This window comes from Suncus etruscus, chromosome 6 (genome assembly GCF_024139225.1).
Source record: "Suncus etruscus isolate mSunEtr1 chromosome 6, mSunEtr1.pri.cur, whole genome shotgun sequence".
Lineage (NCBI taxonomy): Eukaryota > Metazoa > Chordata > Mammalia > Eulipotyphla > Soricidae > Suncus > Suncus etruscus.
Window position 1 is genome coordinate 51,250,451 of NC_064853.1, and position 24,942 is coordinate 51,275,392.

Genomic DNA, 24,942 nt, shown 5'->3' on the forward strand with positions numbered 1-24,942 from the left:
CCCGTCTCTGGTTCTCAAACTTTAAGGGCAGAGCCCAGCTTGCCATTAGACCCATACCAGAATTAAGGATTCGATTCGCTTTTCTGGAGGTGAGAGTGCGGCACTGCGCTGACCTCTAGTGGTGTAGAATGGAAATGCAGTGTTGTAGCGACACCCAAATGCTGGGTCTGGGGTCTTCAACTCCTATCTTGTCACTACTGGATCCTAGGCACAAAGCAAGTCAAGAAACTGGCTTCCCTCTGTGTTATGTCTCGCTGGGTTAATGGGGATGTGGCATATTGGTCTGATTGGCTCGCCAGATGTCCCTAGTGTCCGAGTATTCCACCTCAGACCAGTGGTGACCCGGTGAGAGCAAAAGGTCTTCATCAGTTCCTTCTAGGGCTTCTCCAGGTTGCGATATTTCTTCCGCAGTACGGACACTGGATCCTTGAAGAGCACTGGTTCCAGACGAAGGCGGGAAGCCACAAGGGGCATGTAACCAAACCCTGCCACCACCTGGTTGATGCACTCCTGCTGTAGCTCCAGTCCAGGCTCCTAAGAGGGAGGAGGAGGAGGATGATAAATGGGCACTCACCCTCCATTCTATCCCCCAGATAAAAAGGATTTGGATTAAATAGTAAGGAAATCCTTCCTGACTGGTCCCAAACCAGTGTCACCTATCCTGTCCATCCTCACCACCAGAGGTCTTGCTTCCTGGAGCTGCTTCCTGTAGGGCACCTTGATAGGGGGCAGCTTGGTGGCTGCTGCCACCAGGAAGTTCATTAGGATGTCTATGCAGGAGGGTTCCTGGTCGGCCAGGGTCCTCAGAGCCTTGGACAAGGAGTAGGTGAAAAGGGTGTGATAATACCTGGGAAAATGAGGAGGGAGGGGCTGCATTAGAATTCACCTCTCCTGACCTTATTCCTGTGAACTCCAATCTCCATACCAGAAACCTAGCTCCTGGGATCCCAGCTGCCTCACTGAGCCCAAGTACTCTCCACTTTTCTGTACCTCATTTGTGCCAGACACTACTACTTCCATCTCCCTCACACTCTGTTCCCCACCACTGGATTTTGAGCCAGACTGAGGGGATCTGCTGACTTCTAGATCTTCCTTGCTTCAGGGAGACTGTGGATGACGCACCACAGACCTTTTACCTCATACATGTTCCCATTCCTCAGAAGAGCCTGGGCCCACTCTGTAAGCATTAGGAGTATTCCTGTCTCCCCACCAAATGTCTTGCTTGTTTCTAAGTAACTGCAAAAGAGGCCTCTAGTTACACCTATATTAAACTGTCTTCAGAATTCAGTCGTGCCTCAAGACTGGCATCTCAGGTAGCTTCTGGAGGCCTGAGTCACACCCTGGTCCATATTTTCCCACACCTATGAAGCATCAACACAGTTCTCTTTTCTCTACCAACAAACCCAAATACCCTCCATATTTTCTGCTACTTAAACCATCCAGTCTTAAAACTGGAAAGAGGGGCCCGGAGAGATAGCACAGCGGCGTTTGCCTTGCAAGCAGCCGATCCAGGACCAAAGGTGGTTGGTTCGAATCCCGGTGTCCCATATGGTCCCCCGTGCCTGCCAGGAGCTATTTCTGAGCAGATAGCCAGGAGGAACCCCTGAGCAACGCCGGGTGTGGCCCAAAAACCAAAAACCAAAAAAAAAAAAAAAAAAAAAAAAACTGGAAAGAGGGTATTTGCCTTGCATGTGGGTCTCTGGTACCCCCTTTGGTTCCATAAGCCTGCCAGGAGTGATTCCTGAATGCAAAGCTATATGAGTAAACCCTGAACTTACCTGAGCATTGCTGGGTATGTCCACAAACCAAACCAACAAAACAAAAATCAACTACTAGTCCCCCTTGTCCGTCATCTTTAGGCTGGGACTTATGTCATTGTCTTATTGATGATCACACCAACCTTACAAGGTGAGTGTATTTCACAGAGGAAATTGAAATGAGTGAGGGGAGGAGGCTTATCGTCATATAATGGCTGATCAGGGGCTTGACCCTGGCTCTCAACTCTAGGGTTACTGCTTTGTTTACTCCCAGACCAGTTACACCTAGAATGAAGAGGGTTTTGCCAGACCCTGTTCTCAGTGTCCTGGCTACCAGCTATACCTGTGGTAGAAAGCAGCTGAGGTGCACACCATGGAGAATTCATTGGTCTTCTCAGTTGTGTAGTCCCAAACACCCCGGGCCTCATTCCAGAAGTGGCTCCATGTCAGAAAGCCCACTAGCCGTTCTGGAAAACTCTGCCATACCCTGAAAGCGAAGTCCACCTGGGAAGGTATTTAACTGAGATGTGAGGAGAAACATCCAGAAATATCAAGAGGATGGCCAGGAGAGAGGAGAAGGAAGCAGGACAGTTTCCAGGGGTGTACAGTGGGACTTTTCCATCTTGGAGTCACTAGAACCGTAGATACAAAAGAGCCCAAGGCTGCTTCTTCACTGCTGAGGAAAAGAGCTGACTCTGGGCAGTTTCAAAATCAGGAGGCTGCTGAGAATGACCAGGGCCCACCTCTCACCTCACTTGTGGAGAGAGCACTGTGGGCATCAAGGCTGAGGATGGCGTCAGTGCTGATGGCATTGTAGGGGAGGAAGCGCTCACTGACCTGCAGGAAGACAGTGAGGGCAAGTCAGTTGTACCAACCCTCAGGCCATCAGTTCACAGCTGACTACCCTGGGACCCTGGCCCCCAGCAAGGACCTGAGCACTCCCATCACTTCTCAGGACTTCAGTTTCCCTTTGGGTAAGATAGGGGCAGTTGCCTCTTCCAGTCTGGGTATCTCAGGTGTATCTGATGTCACATTAAATGGTCATATCAACCCTGGGTGTTGGTATTTATATCCATTGTTTGAAAGAAACCGGTCCAGAGTGAAAGTGGGGCTAGTCCAGAACCCGTAGCCCATGGGAACTCAAACCTACCTGGTTCCCCAAGGTCAGCCCTCTGGCCCAGTACATGGCTACCTGTTTCCTCAAGTTCTCAGGTTTCCAATCTGGCTGTCTAAGCAAATACCCCAATCTCTAGCACCTTGATGAAAGAGCAGCATTTCTAGGAGGCTTGCAGCCAACACCACTGATTTTGTTAAGGTCAAATTGATGTCCAGCTTTAGCTCAGCTCCACAGGACTTAGTATCCCATGGTCCCCTCCCCAGTTCCCAGCAATCAAGGATGAGCCCACCCTCACTCTCCTAAACCTCACCTTCCTTGGTCCATTAATGACAATCAAGGGCACACCTGTCTCTGGCCATCTGAGTGGAGGTGGCCTCTCACTGCTCCAAAGAACCAAAATCTAGGAGGAAGAGGCAGAGGACAAGTGTTCCTTTGGTCAGAGTAGAACTGGGATAAGTGGAAGAAGTAGTAAAAGCATCTGGCTTGGGGTTAAATGACTGGAGGGTTTTGCTAGAGCTTCCCAATGTGGCCCTGTTCATGCCATTGGGTGCTAGAGGACCATAAGTGATAAAAGCTATATCCAAAGAATTTGTTATGCTAGTCACTAGCCTGGACCCTAGCTCCATGCTCTATCCCCAGCTTCTTATGAAGATTTATATTCTCTTCCTCCTGATCTTTTAGCATTCATGGTCCAGTTTAGCTATCTCATCTTTGGAGCTGTTCCATGCCAGTAATTTCTTAGAGTTGATAATCTGTGTGCCAGGAAATATCCATTGGCTCTGAATCCCAAGGGCAGAAACCTTGTTTTTCCTCTGTTCCTCTTCCTCAAGCCCAGGACTAGGTGCTCAGGAAATGGCTTCTGGGAAACACCTCATCAAGATGCACCTGGTTTTTTTTTTTTTTTGTTTTTGTTTTTGTTTTGTTTTGTTTTTGGGCCACACCCCGCATTGCTCAGGGGTTACTCCTGGCTGTCTACTCAGAAATAGCTCCTGGCAGGCACGGGGGACCATATGGGACACCGGGATTCGAACCAACTACCTTTGGTCCTGGATCGGCTGCTTGCAAGGCAAACACCGATGTGCTATCTCTTCGGGCCCTGCACCTGGTTTTTGTTTGGTTGGTTTTCAGGCTATACCAAGTGATGTTCAGGTTACTCCTAGTTCTACATTCCTGGTGTGCTTAGGGGACCAAATAGGATTCTGACAATCAAACTCAGGTTGGCCATGAGTAAGGCAAGTGCTCTACCTGCTATGCTATCTCTCCAGCCCAAGGTGCATCTGTTTATTAGGTGGCTTCATCATTTCCCTGAATGGAGGGATAGGAGTAAGAAATAGGAGTTAAAAGGAAGAAAGGGCTGGAGAGATAGTGCAGTGGGTAAGATATTTACCTTATGAGCAGCAACTCAGGTTCCATCCCCAGCACTCAAGCCCTACCAGAAATGATTCCTGAGCATAGAGCTGAGAGCAGGCCATGAACTACTTTGGGTGTGGCCCCCCAAAAATGGGAAGACACAGCAAAAACAAAAAACAAACAAACAAAAAACAACCCTTTTTAGGGGCCAGAGAGATAGCATGGAGGTAGGGTATTTGCCTTGCATGCAGAAGGTTAGTGGTTCAAATCCTGGCATCCCATATGGTCCCCTGAGCCTGCCAGGAGCGATTTCTGAGTATAGAGCCAGGAGTAACCCCTGAGTGCTGCTGGGTATGACCCAAACAAACAAACAAAAACAGAAGAAAAAAAAAAAACCTTGTTAGTTGCCAGAGAGATAACATGGAGGTAAGGCATTTGCCTTGCATGCAGAAGGACGGTGGTCCGAATCCTGGCATCCCATATGGTCCCCTGAGCCTGCCAGGAGCTATTTCTGAGCATAGGGCCAGGAGTAACCCCTGAGTGCTGCTGGGTGGGACCCAAAAACAAACAAAAAACAGAAAAAAACTACCCTTTTTAGAGGCCGGAGAGATAGCATGGAGGTAGGGTGTTTGCCTTGCATGCAGAAGGACGGTGGTTTGAATCCCAACATTCTGTATGGTCCCCTGAGCCTGCCAGGAGTGTTTTCTGAGCGTAGAGCCAGGAGTAACCCCTGAGCGCTGCTGGGTGTGACCCAAAAACCAAAAAAAAAAAAAAAAAACACCTTTTTAACCCACTCCCCCTCCAATGTCTGGCTATGCTTGGTATTTAGATGCCATCAAGGAATCTTACACACTGATGAAAGGATCAATATTGAAACATTGTGTGCCTAAAACCCAATCATGAATGTTGTAATTTATGGTGATTAAATTTAAATAAAATAAACATACCCCTCCACATCATATCCCTTGTCCCCAACCTGAATTGCAGGACCCTAGATGACAAGAGGACAGACCTGGGCACAGTGCTTGGAGTCTGCCACAGCCTGGATGAGCTTCAGGGGGGCTTGGCTTAGAGCCCCAACCCAGATCAGGGCATTGAATCTGTCTGCAGTATGAGAGCCTAGAGGAATAACACAAAATATTAGGTGGAATAGTACAGAACCCCCTGTAGAAAGATGAGTTGGGGACTCTGGGAGCCAAGAGTGTTATAGGGTGTACTGGATGGTCTTGGAGGGGCTATAGGGTGGAGACTGGAACAGACTGGGAAAGAGTGAATGAAGTAACTTCAAGCTGTTTCTTTTCAGGACATACCCTGTTGTAGATGGTAGAATGGGTAGTCCAAAGGACTTGTAGAAAAGATGGGTAAGGCCAGGAGTGCCCCTGGAGGACTGTTCCAAAGCAGTGAGGGGTGAGCAGAGGCACCCAAGATCCGGTCTTGAAGAATCTGTGGAAGAGAGGGCTTTGCAGTGGGAGTGCCACTGGCACCAGGCCAGGGGAGACCAAGGGGGTTCCTAGAGTGGCCTACACCACCTCCTCAGGCTACAGAATGCTGACATGAGAATACTGCAAAAGTGTGTGCATACCTTCTGTGGTGGAGGAGGAGTCTGGCTCCCCTGTCCTTCCTCACTCACACAAGCATCATTACCAGTCATGCCATTCCTCCAGACACTGAATCCTTCCCAACTGTGCCCCAGGCAGTCACTGAGCCTCAACTGTAGGTGGCATGTCCTTTGAAATCACTTTGACACAGCTGTCTCCTCACAGGTAGGGGAACTGAGGCCAAAACTAGAGAAGGAACTTGCCTGAGAGTCAGAGCTGAGCCTCAGTTTTAACCTGGAAGTCTTTCTAAGGGGGAGGCCCAAAACCAAAGCAGGAAGGGGTCCTGCATGGGGTGTGGAGAGAAAATGGACATGATGTGGAAGGCAAAGGCCAGGGCCCCCACAGGTGCCGACCCACCTCCAGGGTGGTATAGATGACTTTCTCGATTGAAGAGAAGTAGGCATCCCACAGAAGCTGGGTCTGCTGGCGCAGCGAGAGAACTCGGGTGGGAGGCATCTCCCGGAGGGCGACCATGACCTGAGGGGCAGAGAGAGAAAGGGAAGGCACGGACGGGTCTTTGTCAGAGTGGGGACAATCCTGAAGCTGAAGTCTAGGAGCCAGAAGCCCCCAGCTTACGGTTCTCTTCAGGATAAGCAGCACCCAACCTCGCCCAAGCCCAAGTCACAGAACAGCCAAGAGCTTAATTGTCACATAAAACTGGGTTTTTAAACCTCTTGATAATTGTGTGAGAGGTTACTGAACCTCTGACTCAGGTTTGGTATCTGTGAAATGACCAGTGTGGGAGAGTGGTTATAAAGGTCAAATGCCAATGAAGTGCTTTGCACATTCTAGTCTCAGAAAATACAAGTAGTTAACTCACTACTTTATTTTCCCTTCTCAGAGGAATCAGACTCCTACAGATGTTTCCCAGATCTGGGGAAAATAAATTCATCAGATGGAAAATTACTCTGAATTTTGCCCAGTTCAATCCCCAAGGAGGCTGGATGTTAGGTTGGTAAAACTGGATGTTCTGTGGCTATCCTTTAAATTGCGTTATGTTTGTATGGGGCAATACCTGCTGGTGCTGAGAGCTACTCCTGGCTTATTATTCAGGGGTCATACCTTACAGGGCTTGGGGGTCACTTCTATAAATCCAGGCCACTTCAGGGGACCTTGAGGTGCCAAGGATCAAACCTGGGCCTCCAGCATGGCCTCCAGTATTTGGACATGTCTCCCCAGATCCTATAGGTTTTTAAATAGCCAGGGACCTGGGCCCAAGGATATCATAAGGTCTGACACTTCCATTATATAGATGTGAAAACTGAGGCTGAAAAAAGCCTCTGAACTTGCTCTTAGAACCTACAGGGATATCTGTCTCCAGATCTGATCTTCTGTGAGTTACAGAGGGAAGACTAAGGAATGGGGGCAAATCCTTCTCATACATAAATGAGAATGGGAATGAGAATTGAAACAGCCCAGGGCTGGGATTCCACCGGCTCTCCATTTTCTGGATCCACCCCTACCCCAAGGCAGGCCTGAGCTACCTGAAGTGAGAGTCTCTCATCAGCTACAATGGCCGCTTTGGTCCAATCGATGACTTCAGAGAAGGGCAGCTCCCAGCTAGGGCTGAGCAGCACAGGGATGCAGCCAGCCTAATAGTGAGACAGGCATCAGTAGAGAGCACACTGCACACTTTCCCCAAATTCCAAGCCACCAACAACTACTGGAGGCAATGAGTAAAACTGACATTGCTTGGGGATGGTGAGGGTTCCGCAGAGGAGGCAGGGAACATGGCCACAGATACACCTGAGATCCTCCTGAGGATCTTACTGAGGGGCTTACTGTGTCCCTGCCAGAGCTCAGTGTACCCTGTCAGCTGCGGGGACTTGGAGGAGATATCTATAAGTGTGGGTGTACCTGCAGGGCATGGAGGAAGTGCAAGGCAGCAGTACGGTGGCCAGGAATGAGGCAGAAGGTGGCATTGGGCAGCACAGCCCCAGTGTGAGTCCTAGGAGACATAGGAAGGGAATCCACATGCTTGAAGTCAGGGATAACTGCCCCTCATCCCTGGCTCTCAGCACCACACCAACAATCCTAAATTCACGATGTGCTCATGTTGACAATACTTATGCCCTGACAAAGCCACACACACCCATGGACACCCTCACATGCCCCGACACATACATTAGCACATCCAACCTATGCACAACACACACCAACACACCCTAACACACCCATGTGCACCCCATGACACAGACTGACACATACATTGACACATATACCCCAACACCACCCATAGATACATCCTGATACAGACCGACATACACCCACATACTCATATCCCAACACACAAACTGATGTACATGATATACACATATACAGACACACAGACATACACACATATGCAAATAAGCCTTAGGCAGGAGAATGGGCACAGGAGGTAAGGCTCCTGCTTTGCACACTGTGACTTTGATGGACCTTGATTTGATTCCTAGAACTGCATTATATCTTCTGAGCATTGCCAGACTCATCCCTGAGCACAGAGCCAGGAATAACCCCTGAGCACCCCTAGGTGTGGCTCAAAAACAAACAAAAAATAAGTCTCCCAGTGCTCTCACACAGGAGCAGCACCCCTGGATTCAAGGTTTGTGGCTGCCTGTGGAGGTCATAGAAGCCTCCCTTCCATTATTTTTTCTTTTATCTTTCTTTTTTTTTTGGTCTTTTTTTGGGGGGAGGGCATACTTGGTGACACTCAAAGGTTACTCCTAGCTATGCGCTCAGAAGTTGCTTCTGGCTTAGGGGACCATATGGGATGCCGGGGATCAAACCAAGGTCTATCTTGGGTCAGCCACATTCAAGACAAAGGCCCTACCACTGCGCTCCGGCCCCTCTCCCTTCCATTCTTTAGATCTCAGTTTCCTTATTTGCAAAATGGAGGCTTTAGAGCCTGAGGTGTTTGGGCCAGCTTGACTTGGACAGGCTGCTTAGCCCTCATCCCCCCACCATGCTGCCTGCTACCACACACAGACTGGCCTCCTCACCTGGACAGCCTGCAGTGTCCTGCTCTCATCTAGCCTCAGAGCAGTGGCCCAAGAAAGGCTTCCCTGTCTGAGGTGGGCTGGGCCCCAGCCTGAAACCAGGCTGCGAGTTGCTGCCAGAGCCCCTCAGCCACAGGACAGGCCTCCTCTGTTCCTCCCTTTCCAATCCAGGCCCCAGACTGTGTGTGCCTGGTCTTGGCAGGAATCACAGCCTCCTCAGAGCCACCTCCTTAAAACCCTCCACCCACCTGGATCCAGGTCACAGGCCTGCTCACAGTGGAACTCGCAGGGTCCCAGGATGCTTCTCGACTACAACCTCTAGTTCTGAGTTGGAGCCTTCAGAAAGCAAAGCAGACCTAGGCTTGCTGAGTTGACCTCTAGAGCAACCCCATGAACAGAAGGGGGGAATGAGGCTCCAAGAGACCCATGTGCTGATCCAGGTCATAGATGAGGTTTGGTAGCACTGGAAGTAGAGCCCAGGAGATGCATTAAGAGACCTCCTAAGCCCCGGTTTTGTTTTGTTTTTTTTTTGCCCCCGATTTCTTAAATGGTGGGTATGTTAACTGAATGTAGGGGTCATAGAGAACTTGACAATAATAAAAGATTTCTGATGCAACAACCAGAGTTGAATTCAAATTCAAGTGCAAGATGAATTGAAGGCATTTCTGTCGATTCATACACACATACCAGGTTGCATTCTTGGGCAAGAAGCAAAAAGGAAAAAAGAAAAAGGAGGAGACACAATGGGAAGGTTTGTGAAGCTGGCTATTCAAACCTTTTCCAACTGCAACTCCTTTTCTTTTTCTTCTTCTTCTTCTTTTTTTTTTTGCAACTCCTTTCACCCTAGAAATTTTTGTTTGTTTGCTTGTTTTTGGGTCATACCCAGTGGCACTCAGGGGTTACTCCTGGCTCTGCACTCAGAAATCACTCCTGGCAGGCTTGGGTGACCTTATGGGATGCCAGGAATCAAACCGGGGTCCGTCCTGGGGTGGCCACATGTAAGGCAAACACCCTATCACTGTACTATTGCTCTGGCCCCTCACCCAAGAAGTTTTAGTGGCCCTATGTATATAGATTTATAATATATATATATCTATATATCTATATATCTATATATATACACATATATCTATATACATATATCTAAACATTTACTGATAATAGACCATAATGATTAAAGGTATGTGACCCCAATGAGAGGTCATAACCCAGGAGCCCAGTGTAATCTAGGTCCCAGAGGACCCTGTCTTTTTTTTGTCACCAGCTTTTTCCTGGAAGTAAAACAACAGGACACCCTACACCTTTCTAGAAGGCACAACCATAGTTCCAGCTGTCTGTTCCCAGTAATAAGCTTTGAGGAATTGAAACCAACTACATTTTAAGATTCCAGAGAAACAAGAGGCAGTTGCTGAATATCTTCCCTCCAACCCTCATTACACTGTTCCTTTCTCTAGCCTTTGAAATCTTTCTCCCTCTGCCTGGATCACTCCTTCCTGCCCTACAGCCTGAGGAACTCCTCCTCTTTACTGTTAAAGTCTGAACCAAATACTCCCTTCTCTGGGAAGCCCTCCTTGATCTCTCTAGAGATGGCTCCCTCCTCCCTGCTCCCAGATCTTGTGCAGTGTGGTACAAATAAACACGATTCTAAGTGTTTTTTATGCATCAATCCACTTCCTTCTCACAGCAACGCTAGAGACAGGAGGCATGCTTGGGGAGAATCCTGCTTCATAGACAAGGAAACTGAGGTGTAAAGAGGGCACACAGGGGTGAGCAATAGTGCAGCAGGGAGGGCTAAATCCTGCATGTGGTGGACCCAGGTTCAATCCTGGCACCCTAGATGGTCCCTCGAGCTTGCCAAGGGATGATCCCTGGATGCAGAGCCAGGAATAAGTTCTGAGCACTGCTCGGTGTGGTCCCAAAACAAAACAAAAAAATGTTTAAAGTTTAAAAAAAAAGAGGACACACAACTCTAAAGCAAAGATATGGGAAGACAGTTTGCACAGCCTCTCCCTACTTCACAGTGTGTCTTCAAAATAACAAAATAGAGTGTGTTAAAGCCCCCAGAGTGCTTGTTCCATGAGCAGTAAAAGGACAGACTGAGACTGCTGCACAAATCTGAGCATGGAGCTGGTTGAGGTGAATCTTGGCTGGCGGTAAGTTCCCCATCCTTGGCGTAAATAAGAGAGAGAGAGAGAGAGAGAGAGAGAGAGAGAGAGAGAGAGAGAGACAGACAGACAGACAGACAGACAGACAGATAGAGACAAAGAGATACAGAGACAGAGAGAGGAAGAGAGAGAAGATATAAGATATTGAGGTCATTGATGATAAGGTATTTTTGTTTGTTTTTTTGGGGGCCACTCCTGGCAGTACTCAAGAATTACTCCTGACTCTGCTCTCAGGAATTAGTTTTGGCAGTGCTCAAGAGACCACATGGGATGCTAGAGATTGAACCCGGTTGGCTGCAAGCAAGACAAGCACCTTACCCACTGTACTATCTATCCAGCCCTGCTGCTGATGTCTTAGGGCTGATGAGCATGTAAGGTACTTCCCACAGATTCTGAAGGGGGAGAAAGTGGCTATCTCAGGGAGTCAGTGTGGTTGCACCCATGGCCCAGAGCTGTACTGGACAAGCTCCCTATGTCAAAGGCACCCTCTCCCCAATAAAACGTTTGATAGTGCATGTAGTCATATTTGATAACTTGATATAAAAGCATACATTAATGCTACTTATGGAAGCAGTTTGCTTTACCTAAAGCTTCTTTGTTCTTCTAATTGTCAAAGAAAACATTGTCATGGGCCCAGAGGAGTCAGGCCAAGGACTTTAAAACCTGCCAAGCCTAGAGCAGAGTGGGGTTGGGGAGACAGAGCCCTCCCCTGCCCTGAGAGCAAGAACAGAGGAGCTGGGCTCCAGGAAGCAAGCAGGAGGGAGACTTAACTGTAGACCCCTTTGTACCTTTGGAACTGGGTACCCAATGAATGAATTCTCCATTCATAAAAATAAATAAATACCTATTTAAGGGGGTGGAGACTTATTCCAAAGCAACAGGAGACTATTCAACCAAGGTGGGAAAATATGAGCTTTGGAGCCAGCTTGGAGGCCTTTGAGCCCCACTCCTCTTTTCCCCGCCTCCCAGTCTGGATAAGAAGTACTGGGGGGCCTGGGTGAATTAGGAGCTGGTCACAGAAGGTCATGGGCAGGCTCTCTCCATCCTTTGAGCCTGCTTCATGTTCCCTGAAATGGGTGTTCTTCCTTGCAGGACATTTGAGAAGATTGAACCGGGCCTTATGTGAAGTGACTACATAGCACCAGGCCCTGGTCAAGCTCTCCCCAATGGTGGCTTGGCTCGTCCCCCACTCTAGCCAATGGAATGAATGTGGGGCAGAGGTAGGGACTGTGAATCACCCTTTTCTTTGGCCAGGCCTTGTTTATTCAGGTCACCTTTGGGGCTGGCCCTCCCTATCCATTCCTTTACCAGCTGGCAGGCTCAGACTCCAACCTGAGGGAAACTGAGGCTAAAACTCCCTCAGTACTGATAAGTCCAGGAATAGTGGTGGGCAGAGGCCAAGGTCAGAACTTCTGAAGATCAGGGGGACAGTTAGAGGCTGTCAAGTGTCACAGTTGGGAAATAAACATACTAAAAATATAACCCCTAAGGGACTAGTGAGATAATGTAGCAGGTAGGTCATTTGCCTTGCATGTGGCTGACTAGGGTTGAATCCCCAGCATCATATATGGTCCCCCAGGCACTGCCAGGAATAATTCTTGAGTATAAAGCCAGGAATAACTCCTGATCATTGCCAGATGTGGTCCCCAATAAAAATGTCCCCCAGAGAGCGGAGAAGGAAGGCTAGAAAACTCTTCCAGTTCTGGGTCATTTTGAACCAAGCAGTAAACACAATGAGCCCTTATTTAATATGTCCTATCCCCCTATTTTCAGCTTCTCAGGAAGTTCAGGCTGAAATAATTCCCAATTTGTCCATAACCAAGTACATTTGTCTGTAACTGATAACAACTGAAAGAACTTGTTGGAAGCAAGGGTATCTTATCAGACAAGTGATCAAGCAGGAAAGGAAGTGGCCCAAAGGATTTTGCATGCGCAAAGTCCAGGTTCAACCCCTAATCACTGCGTGGTCTCCCACAAACAAACATGTGTGGGCTCTCCACTCCAAATAAAACAACAATAGGAGACTGGAGAAATGTACAGGAGTTAAAGCGACTGCCTTACATGCAACCTGGGTTAAATCCCCAGCCCTGTACTGACAGAAGTGATCTGAGTATAGATCCAGGATGAAGCTCTGAGCATTGCCAATGTGCCAAGAAAACAAGAACAAGAACAACAAAAAAAAACCAACAGCAAAGTAAGATGGCATGGTGACTGGAGTACCTTGTCACCAAAAATGAGTTCTGAGCTCTAAACTTGAGGTGCCTGAGGAGATCCCCAGGTTTTTAAGTGACTGCTAAGAATGCCACAGGGTGTACAGCGGTTGCCTCAAGGCTACCTAGAGAACATCTTCTTTCTGAAAAGAGTAGATTCTGTCCCCACAGGAGCTGAGAAGCCACAGAAGGCCCAAGCAGAGGCAAAAATGGAGCTGGTCCCTGAGAAGAGCTCCTAGGAGGAAAGTAGAGCTCAGAATAGCCTTGGGGTGTTCTAGCAAAGCAGAGAGAAATGCCCAAGGGAGGGAGAGATTCAGATGAGGATTCCAGATTGGCAACTCCCAGCTCAGGTCGACCCGAAGATGGAAAAAGAACTGTCTGGTTGGAGTGAGGTGGCCAGGACAGCCTCCAGAGGATTTCTTCTTGTCTGCCCAGCCAGGAGACTTGGGCTACTACTGGCTTCCTGGGGATATAGAGATTTTGGGGGCTCATAGAGGAAGTGCTTTATCACCCGAGGGTGTCAGGGAGATAGTTCTCTGAGAACCCTCGATATCAGATCCCTCCCTTGTACAGATTCACCCCATGGGAATCTTACTGGGCCCTTTTCCTGGATCTGATTTGATAACTAGTGACTATGACCATGGGCTACTTCCTTGAAAGTCTCTTGCTGCCCCTCCAAGACAGATGTGGGAACAGCTTCTCTCTGTGACCTGTAGCATGGCTCCTACTGACTCTGCGATGTTTGATGGGTTCAAACTCTAGCTTCAAACTCTAAGCAGTCTCCTGCTGCAGGCACTCTGGATTCAAATGCTGACTGGGTGGCCTCAAATAAGTTCCTGAATCTCTGTTTTAACTTTCGGTGCCCAGTACATAGGCACTTAACTGTGAGTCATTAGTATTATTCTGTTAGTGATTATTTTAAAAAGTACACAACCCAGGGGCCAGAGTGGTGGTGCAAGCGGTAAGGCATCTGCCTTGCGCATGCTAGCCTAGAATGGATCACAGTTCAATCCTCCAGCGTCCCATATGGTCCCCCAAGCCAGGAGCAATTTCTGAGTGCATAGCCAGGAGTAACCCTAGAGTGTCACTGGGTGTGCCCCGACCCCAAAAAAAGTACACAGCCCAGAGTAGTCTCTCTTGGAGAGTGAGTTAAAATATTAGAGAAGGGGGGCCAAAGCAATAGCAAATGCAGGTAGGTTGTTTGCCTTGTATGCCATAGCCAACCTGGGTTCGATCTCTGGCATCCCATATGGTCCCCCAAGCCTGCCAGCAGTGATTTCTGAGTGTAGTCAGAAGTAACTCGAATGCTGCCAGGTGTGGCCAAAAAAAGGGAAAACAAAACAAAAAAAAACAAAACCTACAACATTTTAGCAGTTGGTGTTTGCTTTTCATGCAGCCAACTTAGGTTCGATGCCTGGCATTCCATATGGTCCCTGAGCCCACCAGGAGTGACTCCTGTGTGCAGAGCCAAGATTAACCCCTAGGGGCCGGGCAGTGGCGCTAAAGGTAAGGTGCCTGCCTTGCCTGCGCTAGCCTTGGATGGACCGCGGTTCGATCCCCCGGTGTCCCATATGGTCCCCCAAGCCAGGAGCAACTTCTGAGCGCGTAGCCAGGAGTAACCCCTGAGCGTTACTGGGTGTGGCCCAAAAACCAAAAAAAAAAAAAAAAAAAAGATTAACCCCTGATCACCATCAGGTGTTTCCTCTCCCCCCTCCCCCCAAAAATAGAATTTGAGAAGGAGGGATCAGAATCAGAGAAAAAGAGTGAGTCATGGTTCATATTTCTAAAGATCCCCAAGGGAGACTGCCAAAGAGAGCCTTGAATACCCCTTGAGGCAAACCATCTTATGCTAGAGCTAAAGTTCTCTTCTATCTAACCTCACTCCTGCAGCTGCAGCCTGTGTGTGCCACAACCAACAGGTTTTCCCATGTCCATCTTGCCCTCCACTCTGGCCTTTGAGCTCTCCCCGTCTCCCAGACCCTTCCCAAAGGACCCCCAGAGGAAGCATCCACTTACAGCTCCAATCCAGAGTCCTGTTGATAGCACACCTCCCTGGGGCAGGCAGAAAAGTTGGTGCCTGCAGGATGCCACCCGCCCCCCTCCTCTGCCACGGCCAGCAGGGCCAGCCCCGGCTGGGGGCTGTGCTGCTTCAACTGGCCAGGAAACCCACCACGCAACGGGTGGGTTTCGGGCAGGAGCGGAAGAGCCACGTCAAAGCCAGGCCGGAAGGTGTCCAGGGTGGGGCTGGCCTGCGCCACCATCGCTTGTCCAAGCTGGACAGTCCAGGGATAGGGCTCTGGATGCAGCCTAAGGACCAAGTGGTTCCTGCCCCCATTCCATTGTGGGGGCACCCTATTGCCCTCTCCAGCACGGACATCCAGGCTGAGGAGGAGGTGCAGACAGGCCTCAGCCGGGCTCCCCGTATGATAGCGGGAGCCCTCTATGGAGGCCAGGATCCCGCGGTGAGTCTCAGAGATGGGGCCAGCAGGGGGGTGCACATATACCTTGAGGCCACTCCTGCATTTGGATGTGTCAAAACAAGTTCCCCAGTTGCAGCTGTCGTGATGGCGTGCGAGAGGACGTCTGGGGGCATTTCCCAGAGATTCCTCAGGTAGGGAGAAACCAGGCAGGAAAGCTGTGTCAAGCCAACGGGGCCAGCCTCGGGGTGGCCCCTGCTGAGGTCCACCAGGCACCACCAGGCGCAGGAGAGGAAAGACTCCCAGGACGACGATGAGCCAGGAGATGAACAGCACCAGCCAGAGGGACTTGGTTCTCCGCCAGCACATGTGGCTACCCCCACAGGGTTGCAGGCAAAGTGGGCTACGGAGTCTGGTAGCAAACTTCTAGTTCAGCACCCACATGGCGCCACAGGAAGAAACGGGGGTCCTGGAGAAGAGGCTCTTGTGTAGGTCCAAGAGCAGTCACCAGCCAAACACAAGGAGGCCAGGGAGCGCCCAGCCTGCTGGCCTTGGCTACCAGCATTCAAACCCTTTGGACTACAGGGCGACCTTTGCCCCCAGCAAGAGCCCCCCCACTCCTGGCCCCCGTTCTTCTCAGGCTGCTGCAACCCCTATCGGCATGGTAAGGCTGGGTCCTGCCTTCCTGGCAGCACCTCCTGATCTTACCCTCACTGGAGAGGAGAGAGGAGGGCCATCCGCCAGGTCCTGGAGGGCTCATTGGGCTGCCAGCAGAAGGAGGCTTGGAAGGACTTCCACGCTGGAAGGAAGCTGGTTTGGTGTCCCCAAATCTCTATCAGACAGACCCTGGACAGCCTTGCTGCCCCAGAGCCTGGCAGGGCTCCAGGGCTACAGGCCTTGTGGCTGGAGCTAAAATTAGCCCCTGTGTCCCTAGTGGACTCTTGGGGTCCTCTGAGGTCACATTCAGTACCCCTTGCCTGTGGGCTGGGGTGGGCGGGAAGGGGGTCCCACCTGGTCCTTTCCCACCCTGTCCTGGGCCCAGATAGCTGGACTCCTCGCCTTCTCTCCTGGCCCTACACCCTCCTCTTGGCGCTGTCGGTCACGGTGCAAAAGCCACGGACCGAGGCGCCCCGGTAGCCCCCAGTCTTGGTTTCCTCTCCAGGCACGGTTCTGGCCTTTTCGGATCACTTTCTGAGCGGCAGCCTCTCCCCGCCCATGCCTGCTCCGATTCGTTCCTACCCGGGAGGCGAGGTCTCTACTTAACCCCTTCCAAACCACTTTCCTCGATTGATAAAGATAGCAACCCGCAGGGACCACACCTGTGACAAACTCTGTAGTGTCGCAACGTTTGTCTTTTACAAATGAGGAAAGTGAAGCTCAGAGCAGGGATAGTATCTTCCTACAGAGTCTCAGCTAGTGTCAGGGGAGCTGAGGCCTGAGCTCTGCACTCAAATCCTCAATTTTCTCAGTGGGCCCCAACTGGACCTTAATCTTTAAAACTTCCCCCAGGAAGCTGAAGCTGAGTGTCTTGAAAATCTACAAAGGAACATTCGGGAAATAGACACAGAGAAGCTGCGGGGTTTGGTGGTATCGACTATGATGTTCCACACTATTTCTAGCATTGGTTCTTCCATTTTTTCTTTTCTTTTCTTTTCTTTTCTTTCTTTCTTTTTGTTTGTTTGTTTGTTTTTGGTTTTTGGGTCACACTCGGAGGCACTCAGGGGTTACTCCTGGTTTTGCGCTCAGAAATCTCTCCTGGATGGGCCCGGAGAGATAGCACAGCGGCGTTTGCCTTGCAAGCAGCCGATCCAGGACCAAAGGTGGTTGGTTCGAATCCCAGTGTCCCATATGGTCCCCCGTGCCTGCCAGGAGCTATTTCTGAGCAGACAGCCAGGAGTAACCCCTGAGCACCGCCGGGTGTGGCCCAAAAACCAAAACAAAAAACAAAAAAAAAAAAAAAAAAGAAATCTCTCCTGGCTTGGGGGACCATATGGGATGCTGGGGAAGGAACCTGGATCCGTCCTGGGTCAGCCGATGATCAATTTTCAATCTTGTTCCAAGCACTTCCAAGGAAGTTCTTCTTGGGATGCATCTAGCTTTCTAACAGTCTATGGAAGGGTTCTCCTGGCCTCTTCGTTGGTCTACTATATTCTGGGTAATGTCACCCAATGAGAAATTATAGAACTAGTGGGAGGAAGCCCCAATGTGATGAGGGAGGCCACAAGAAGCTGGAGGTGACCCTGATTCTCCTCACTGACTGGGTGACGTGGACCTCTGTCCTTTATCTTTCTAGGTATCTTTCTAGAATAGGATAATGAGTCTGCCAAGAGATGATTAAATCCCTTGCAGAGTTCCATAGGTGTCAGCCCCACCCTCTGAATGAGGTGGGAGATATCATAGGGATGCTTTGTCCCTGTGCCCAGTCTGAGGGTGGGGCACAGGTCATCTCAAAATGGCCAATGTCCTCCTGTCCTCTTTGCCTATAAGATCCATCACTATGGGGGCTGGAGAGATAGCATGGAGGTAGGGCATCTGCCTTGCATGCAAAAGGACGGTGGCTCGAATCCTAGCATCCCATATGGTTCCCCGAGCCTGCCAGGAGCGATTTCTGAACGTAGAGCCAGGAGTAACCCCTGAGCGCTACTGGATGTGACACCCTCCCCCCAAAAAAGGATCCATTACTAAGGAATTAACTGCTTTGTCCCCTGGAATTATGTGAAGTGAGGATGAAAAGGTCTTTGTGCTTGCTGGTGGCTGTTCTTGCCTGCAGGCTTCCTTTGTCCTATCCAGCCTATTCCCCTGACCACACAGGAACCAGCTGAACATTTTTCTGCCCACAGGAAGTCTCCCTGAGTCTCCTCAGGCCAGGTTAGGGCCTTTCTCTCACTTCAAATGCCTCTTCTTCCTTCTCTCCCTGCACTCATTCAAGGAACACATACTGAAAATTCAAAGTGGGCCAGTTTTGTGGCAGACACTGGGATACAGTGCTGAAGAGCAGGAAGAACTGTCACCCACATCCCCCTTAACTCTGCCCAGTATAGGTCTATGTTCATTGATCTGTGGAGGTGTCATGGAGGTGTCAGGAGATATATAAGTCATACTTGAAGTTATTGACCAGCATTTAAAACTGACTTTAAGGGACCAGAAAAATAGCATGGAGATAAGGTGTTTGCCTTTCATGCAGAAGGTCAGCAGTTTGAATCCCATATGGTCCCCTGAGCCTGCCAGGAGCGATTTCTGAGCATAGAGCCAGTAGTAACCCCTGAGCGCTGCTAGGTGTGACCCAAAAAAAAAAAAAAAAAAAAAAAAAAAAAAAGCTGACTTTAAGAGAACCATGTCTTTGTATAATGTCCTTTTGTTCAGTGTTGGCTGAGATTTTTTTTTTTTTTTCATTTTTGGGTCACGTCCAGCAGTGCTCAGGGGTTACTCCTGGCTCTGCACTCAGAAATCACTCCTGAAAGGCTCCTGGGGCCATATAGGAAGCAAAGGTCAAAAACCTGGGTCAGAAAGCTCCCTGCTTACTGTACAATATCTTTGGCTCCTCGGATGTTTTATTCCTCTCTCATCAACAATAGGAGAATTGATGTGGAAGTCTGGAGAGAGTACATAAAAGATATTTACCTTGTATGCAGCCAACCAACTCCCTCACCCCTAATTACCTCCTCAAAGTGATGTGGACCAAAATAACTTATTCAAAGAGCTTTCTTGTTCTTGCTTTTATTTTTGGGGCCACTCCCAGTTGTGCCCAGAATTTACTCCTGGCCCTGTATTCAGGGATTACTCCTGGAACCATATGGAATGTGGGTCTGTCATCCACTATACTATCACTCTCACCCCAAGACCTTCTGTACTATGAAAATGGTGGAGGTTGGCACATGTACACAGAAGATCTTTCATTTGTTTGTTTCATGACATTTCCCCTTCCTGGATGGACTCTGGTTGTGGACTTAAACCCCACTTGGCCATCCAGTGGCAGCTTTATTAAACAGAAAGAGCTCAGGAGTAACATGAGAGGGTGACAAACTCAAAAACTGTCTTCCACCAACTGTTGCCACACAAGCTTCCATAGTGATTTTTATAAATTATATCTTCTCATCCTTGAGTCACAGGGTGTGTGTGGGGGTCACTGACTGGAAAATCACTGGTTTCTTAGATTGGGTAGCCTGGTGCAGGCCTTTGGTTCCCTTTCCTCCTCTCTCTATGTGATTGCCAGCATCTGGCTGCTCTTCAGAACTGAGTTGGGGGGGGGGGATTGGGGGTTCACACAGGGAGGAAGATGATTTATAGTTAAAGGGCTACCTGGCTTCACTGCCTGGTGAAGGAATGTGAATCTAAGAGTTACTGAGCCAGGAGTTAACCCTGACTGCTGCCAGGTATGGCCCAAAAACCAAAAAAGAAAAAGAGAAAGAAAAAAAGAACTTAGGAGTTGAATTCAGTATTAGAAACCAGAAATGGTTGAAAATATAAAAAATATCCTCTTCTCTTGTTCTAAAGTATAAGAGAACAGAAATTTTAGTCATAGTTTTTATTTGTCATCATATAAGAAGCATGCCTTGGGGTCAGTCTATGAGGAGAGTTATTCATCCAGAGCCCACCAGTCTACTTCAACAGTCTCTTTCTATATAAAACCTTCTTCTTGGGGCCGGAGAGGTAGCATAGCGGCATTTGCCTTGCAAGCAGCTGATCCAGGACCTAAGGTGGTTGATTTGAATCCTGGCTTCCCATGTGGTTCCCCGTGCCTGCCAGAAGCTATTTCTGAGCAGATAGTCAGGAGTAACCCCTGAGCGCCTCCGGGTGTTAACCAAAAAAACAAAACAAAACAAAATAAAACCCTTCTTCTTGTGATCATGCAGACAAGATATCTGTTTTCGGGTCCAGAGAGATAGCATGGAGGGTAAGGCGTTTGCCTTACACGCAGAAGGTCAGTGGTTTGAATCCTGGCATCCCATATGGTCCCCTGAGCCTGCAAAGAGTGGTTTCTGAGCATAGAGCCAGGAGTAACCCCTGAGTGCTGCCAGGTGTGAACCCCCCCCCAAAAAAAGATATCTGTTTTCAAGCCCTGTGTCCACCATTTTCCAACCTGCTGCATGTTGTCAATGCAGTTCTTTCTCCTTGCCTGTCACTGCATCTCTTGTTTGATTGACCTCAGTCACAGTGGAGCTGAAACTTCTTGTTTACAATGATTTCTGACCAGTAGAAATCACAAAAATCGGGGCAGGAGCAATGGCGCATGTGGAAGGCGTCTGCCTTGCCTGCGCTAGCCTAGGACGGACTGTGATTCGATCTGCCAGAGTCCCATATGGACCAGGAGATATTTCTGAGCACATTGCCAGGGGTAACCCCTGAGCGTCACCAGGTGTGGCCCAACCCTCCCTCAAAAAAAAAAAAGAAATCACAAAGATCATGCCCACCAGTAATCTGGTTAGCAATCTTATTCTAGCATTCTCAGTGCTTCCTTGACCATAGAGATGGGGTGGTTGTCCTCTAACTTAGCTTTATCATCCTGAGTTTCCTGTTGAATAAAAAATATTCAACTTTGATGTGTGCTTGCTCTGTAGCTGATTGATGATTATTCTAACATTTAGAAGAACCGAACTTGAGAGTCCAATAAACCTGAGTTTCCCCTTCTGAAAATGGAAAATCTACAAGAAAGGTCAGCAAACTTGATGACCATGAGGCCTGGCACTAATGAGCTATTTGCCTGATTTTCTGTTAGCCTCACAGTAAAGCTGCTGTTGTGAGGAGCAGGTCTTTTTCCATTTCATAGGTAAAGTTAGTGAGGTTGTGATAGCCCCAAATCACACAGCCAGTGCTAACAGCTTAGATATATGATAGGGGTGGGGTTGTTGTTTATTTTTATTTTTCATTATTTTGTTTTAGGGCCACACCCAGCAGTGTTCAGTGCTTATTGTATTTTTCATACCATAAGACATACTTTATTCCCCAAAAATTATGGAGGAAAATGTCTGTGCGTCTTATGGAGCGAATGCCTCCTGGAGTTGAAGCCTGAGGAAAGCATTTACTAACCACTTGACCTCCACAGTGCTACGCCCCTTTATTGCGCAGACATACCGCATAGTATGAACGATCAGGTTAACACAATTTCACCATCACATATAGAGCTTTCATTTAAGATTAGTTGATTGCTGCTACGGCTTTTTTTTATATTAACTAAAAAGTATTTTTAAAATGTTCTTTTGGGGGGCTGGAGCAGTGGCACAAGTCATAAGGCACAAGCCTTGCACGCTCTAGCCTAGGATGGACCGCAGTTCGATCCCCTATCGTCCCATATGGTTCCCCCAATCAGGAGCGATTTCTGAGCGCATAGACAGGAGGAACCCCTGAGCATCACCAGGTGTGGCCGATAAAACAAAACAAAACAAAAATGTTTTTTTGGGGGGGCCAGAGAGATAGCACAGAGGGGCCTTTGTCTTGCACAGGGCCAACCCAGGACGGATGGTGGTTCGAATCCCAGCATCCCATATGGTCTCCTGAGCCTGCCAAGAGTGATTTCTGAGCTCAGAGCCAGGAATAACCTGAGTGCCGCTGGGTATGACCCCAAAACCAAAAATAAAAATAAATAAAAAGGATCTCTATCATTCCGGCTCATTTCGTTGATTTTCTGATGTTAAAAAATAAAGGGGATGGGCCCGGAGAGATAGCACAGTGGCGTTTGCCTTGCAAGCAGCTGATCCAAGACCAAAGGTGGTTGGTTCGAATCCCGGTATCCCATATGGTTCCCCATGCCTGCCAGGAGCTATTTCTGAGCAGACAGCCAGGAGTAACCTGAGCATCGCCGGGTGTGGCCCCAAAAAAAAAAAAAACAAAAATAAATAAATAAATAAAATAAAAAATAAAAAAATAAAGGGGAGGCAGAGAGATAGCATGGAGGTAGGGCATTTGCTTTGCATGCAGAAGGACGAAGGTTCGAATTCCAGCATCCCATGTGGTCCCTCAAGCCAGGAAGTAGCCCTTGAGCGCTGCAGGGTGTGACCCAAAAACAAAACAAACAAACAAAAAAAGAGTTATTGTATTTAACCAGCTGTGGACTTGGGTATTGGTTTTTTGCCTTGGTTTTTTTTGTTTTTGTTTTTGTTTTTTTGTTTTTTTTTTTGGTTCACACCCGCTGGTGCTCAGGGGTTACTTCCAGTTCTGTGCTCAGAAATCGCCCCTGGCAGTCACGGGGACTATATGGGATGCCGGGATTCGAACCACCGACCATCCTAGGTCGGCTGCATGCAAGGCAAACGCCCTACCACTATGCTATCTCTCTGGCCCCTGGACTGGGGTATTGTAAATATACTTTGGCTTTGTAGGCTGGTTGTTCCTAGCCACTGTCTCCTAACAGCATCCCGTGTTTTGTTTATTAAATATTTTAGTGCACTATTTGATTTAGATTTTTTTTTTTTGGTGTTTTGGGTTACACCCAGCAGTGCTCAGGGGTTACTCCTGGCTCAGATATAGCTCAGAAATACCTCCTGGTCAGCTCAGGAGACCATCCATATGGGATGTCAGGATTCGAACCACCGTCCTTCTGCATAGAAGGCAAATACCTACCTCCATGCTATCTCTCCGGCCCCAAATTTAGAATATTTTTGTTCTTGTTTTCCTCATCTAAAAACTGTGTGTCTTATTGTCAGATGTGTCTTATAAAGCAAAAAATACGGTACTCCTCGCTCAGCTCTCTGATTCCTCTGAGATCACTAATGGCAGGGTTCAAACCTTCAAACCACCATATAGTGTTCCAGAAATCAAGCCTGGGTCGACCACATGAAAGGCAAATTTTCTACCTACTATATTGTCACTCAAGCAGGCCTAGTTTTTTTCTTCTTCTTTAAGCACTGTTAGAGAAATGTTTCTAGTTGGGTTTCAGTGATAGAATGTACACTGCCCCTCATCATTGCAACTTTCCTACCACCGATGTCCCCCATTTCTTCACACCCCCCCAATCCCCTGGTCTTTGAGACAGGCATTCTGCTTCTTTCTCTCCCTGGAAGGGAGGGGAGGGGAGAGGAGGGGAGGGGAGGAGAGAAGAGGAATTGGATAGGTGAAGAGAAACAGAAAAGGTCCTTTGGTATGTGGATTATTTTGACCCAAAGGCAATAAAGATGCAGCAGAAACTCTTATCTCTTCCTTAATTACCTAACAGGATTAGTAATGAAAGCCTGACCCAGAAAGAGAGATGTAGTCAGAGATAAGTTATTCAATCCACATGACCTATCTATCTGTACTGGCAGAGCAAACATCAATTACCGAACTTCCTTTCTTCTTCCCTTTCGGTGAATGGCCCTCCTCTTTGTGACCAGGTCTTTTGCATGTGGGAGGCCTTAGAGGAGGCTTGATTCTGTACTTGCATTTGATGATCCCATGCCCCACCAGGTGCAGCCCTAAAAGGAAAATAAGAAAACAAACCCACACTTTCATCTTTTAACTCTGCATAGCAAATATGCTTCATGAACCCAGCTTGGCCTTAACCCTCATATTTTGTAGCAAAACAAGTTTGTTTTGCTCCTGTTGCTCTGTCTTATATAAATTATTGGAACAGCCAAAGAACATAAGAGAGTAGGAGAAAGATTTTTCCTCTGCCACACAGGTATGCACACATGTGAATAATTACAGGCAGCCCAAGGCTCCCTCCTAACGGGCCACACCTAGTCAGACAAGCCCAGGCCCTGGGCTCCCTTCTTGGGAGAGGTTGATGATTTCTGCTATCAGCAAATGGGAGGATGATCCTACTATTCAGAGAAAGCCAGACAGAATTGAGGTGGGCAGGCATTTGGGCCAGCCTCTTCTATACTTTCTCTACCTGAAACTGCAGCCTGAGTTTCTATCCCTGCTACTAAGACTTGGGGAGAGAAGGACTAGATAGGTCAAGTAAAATACATTTCAAGCCCAGGCATTCTGTTCTTTTTTTTGGGGGGGTGGGGTGGGGGGTGTCACACCTGAGAGCGCTCAGGAGTTACTCCTGGCTCTACACTCAGAAATCGCTCCTGGCAGGCTCTAAAGACCATATGGGATGCCGGTATTCGAGCCTCCGTCTTTCTGCATGCAAGGCAAACGCCTTACCTCCATGCTATCTCTCCAGCCCCATCTGTTCCATTTGGGGGGGGGGGGTTATACCCGGCAGCGCTCAGGGGATAGTCCTGGCTCTATGCTCAGAAATCGCCCCTGGCAGGCACAGGGGACCATAAGGGATGCCAGAATTCGAACCATGGGCCTTCTGCATGAAAGGCAGACAGACGCCTTATTTCCATGCTATCTCTCCGGTCCCATCTGTTCCATTTTTTAAAATGTTTCCTCTGAATCAGGCCCAGATGGGCTCCAGAAGCCATGACCACCCTCCCCCAAGT

General features: G+C 48.6%; 1 protein-coding gene across 1 annotated transcript; it reads right to left on the reverse strand.

Moving 5' to 3' along the window:
* Nucleotides 1–263: 263 nt before the first annotated feature.
* EXTL1 (exostosin like glycosyltransferase 1) lies at nucleotides 264–16,212 on the reverse strand. The gene is made up of 11 exons (XM_049774728.1): nucleotides 15,192–16,212; nucleotides 7,680–7,770; nucleotides 7,307–7,414; nucleotides 6,180–6,299; nucleotides 5,535–5,667; nucleotides 5,237–5,343; nucleotides 3,185–3,274; nucleotides 2,508–2,594; nucleotides 2,101–2,261; nucleotides 676–847; nucleotides 264–534 (listed from the first exon to the last, which is right to left on the reverse strand). The coding sequence occupies exons 1-11, from the start codon at nucleotides 15,959–15,961 to the stop codon at nucleotides 376–378; spliced, it is 1,998 nt and encodes a 665-aa protein (XP_049630685.1). The 5' UTR covers nucleotides 15,962–16,212; the 3' UTR covers nucleotides 264–375.
* Nucleotides 16,213–24,942: the final 8,730 nt, after the last annotated feature.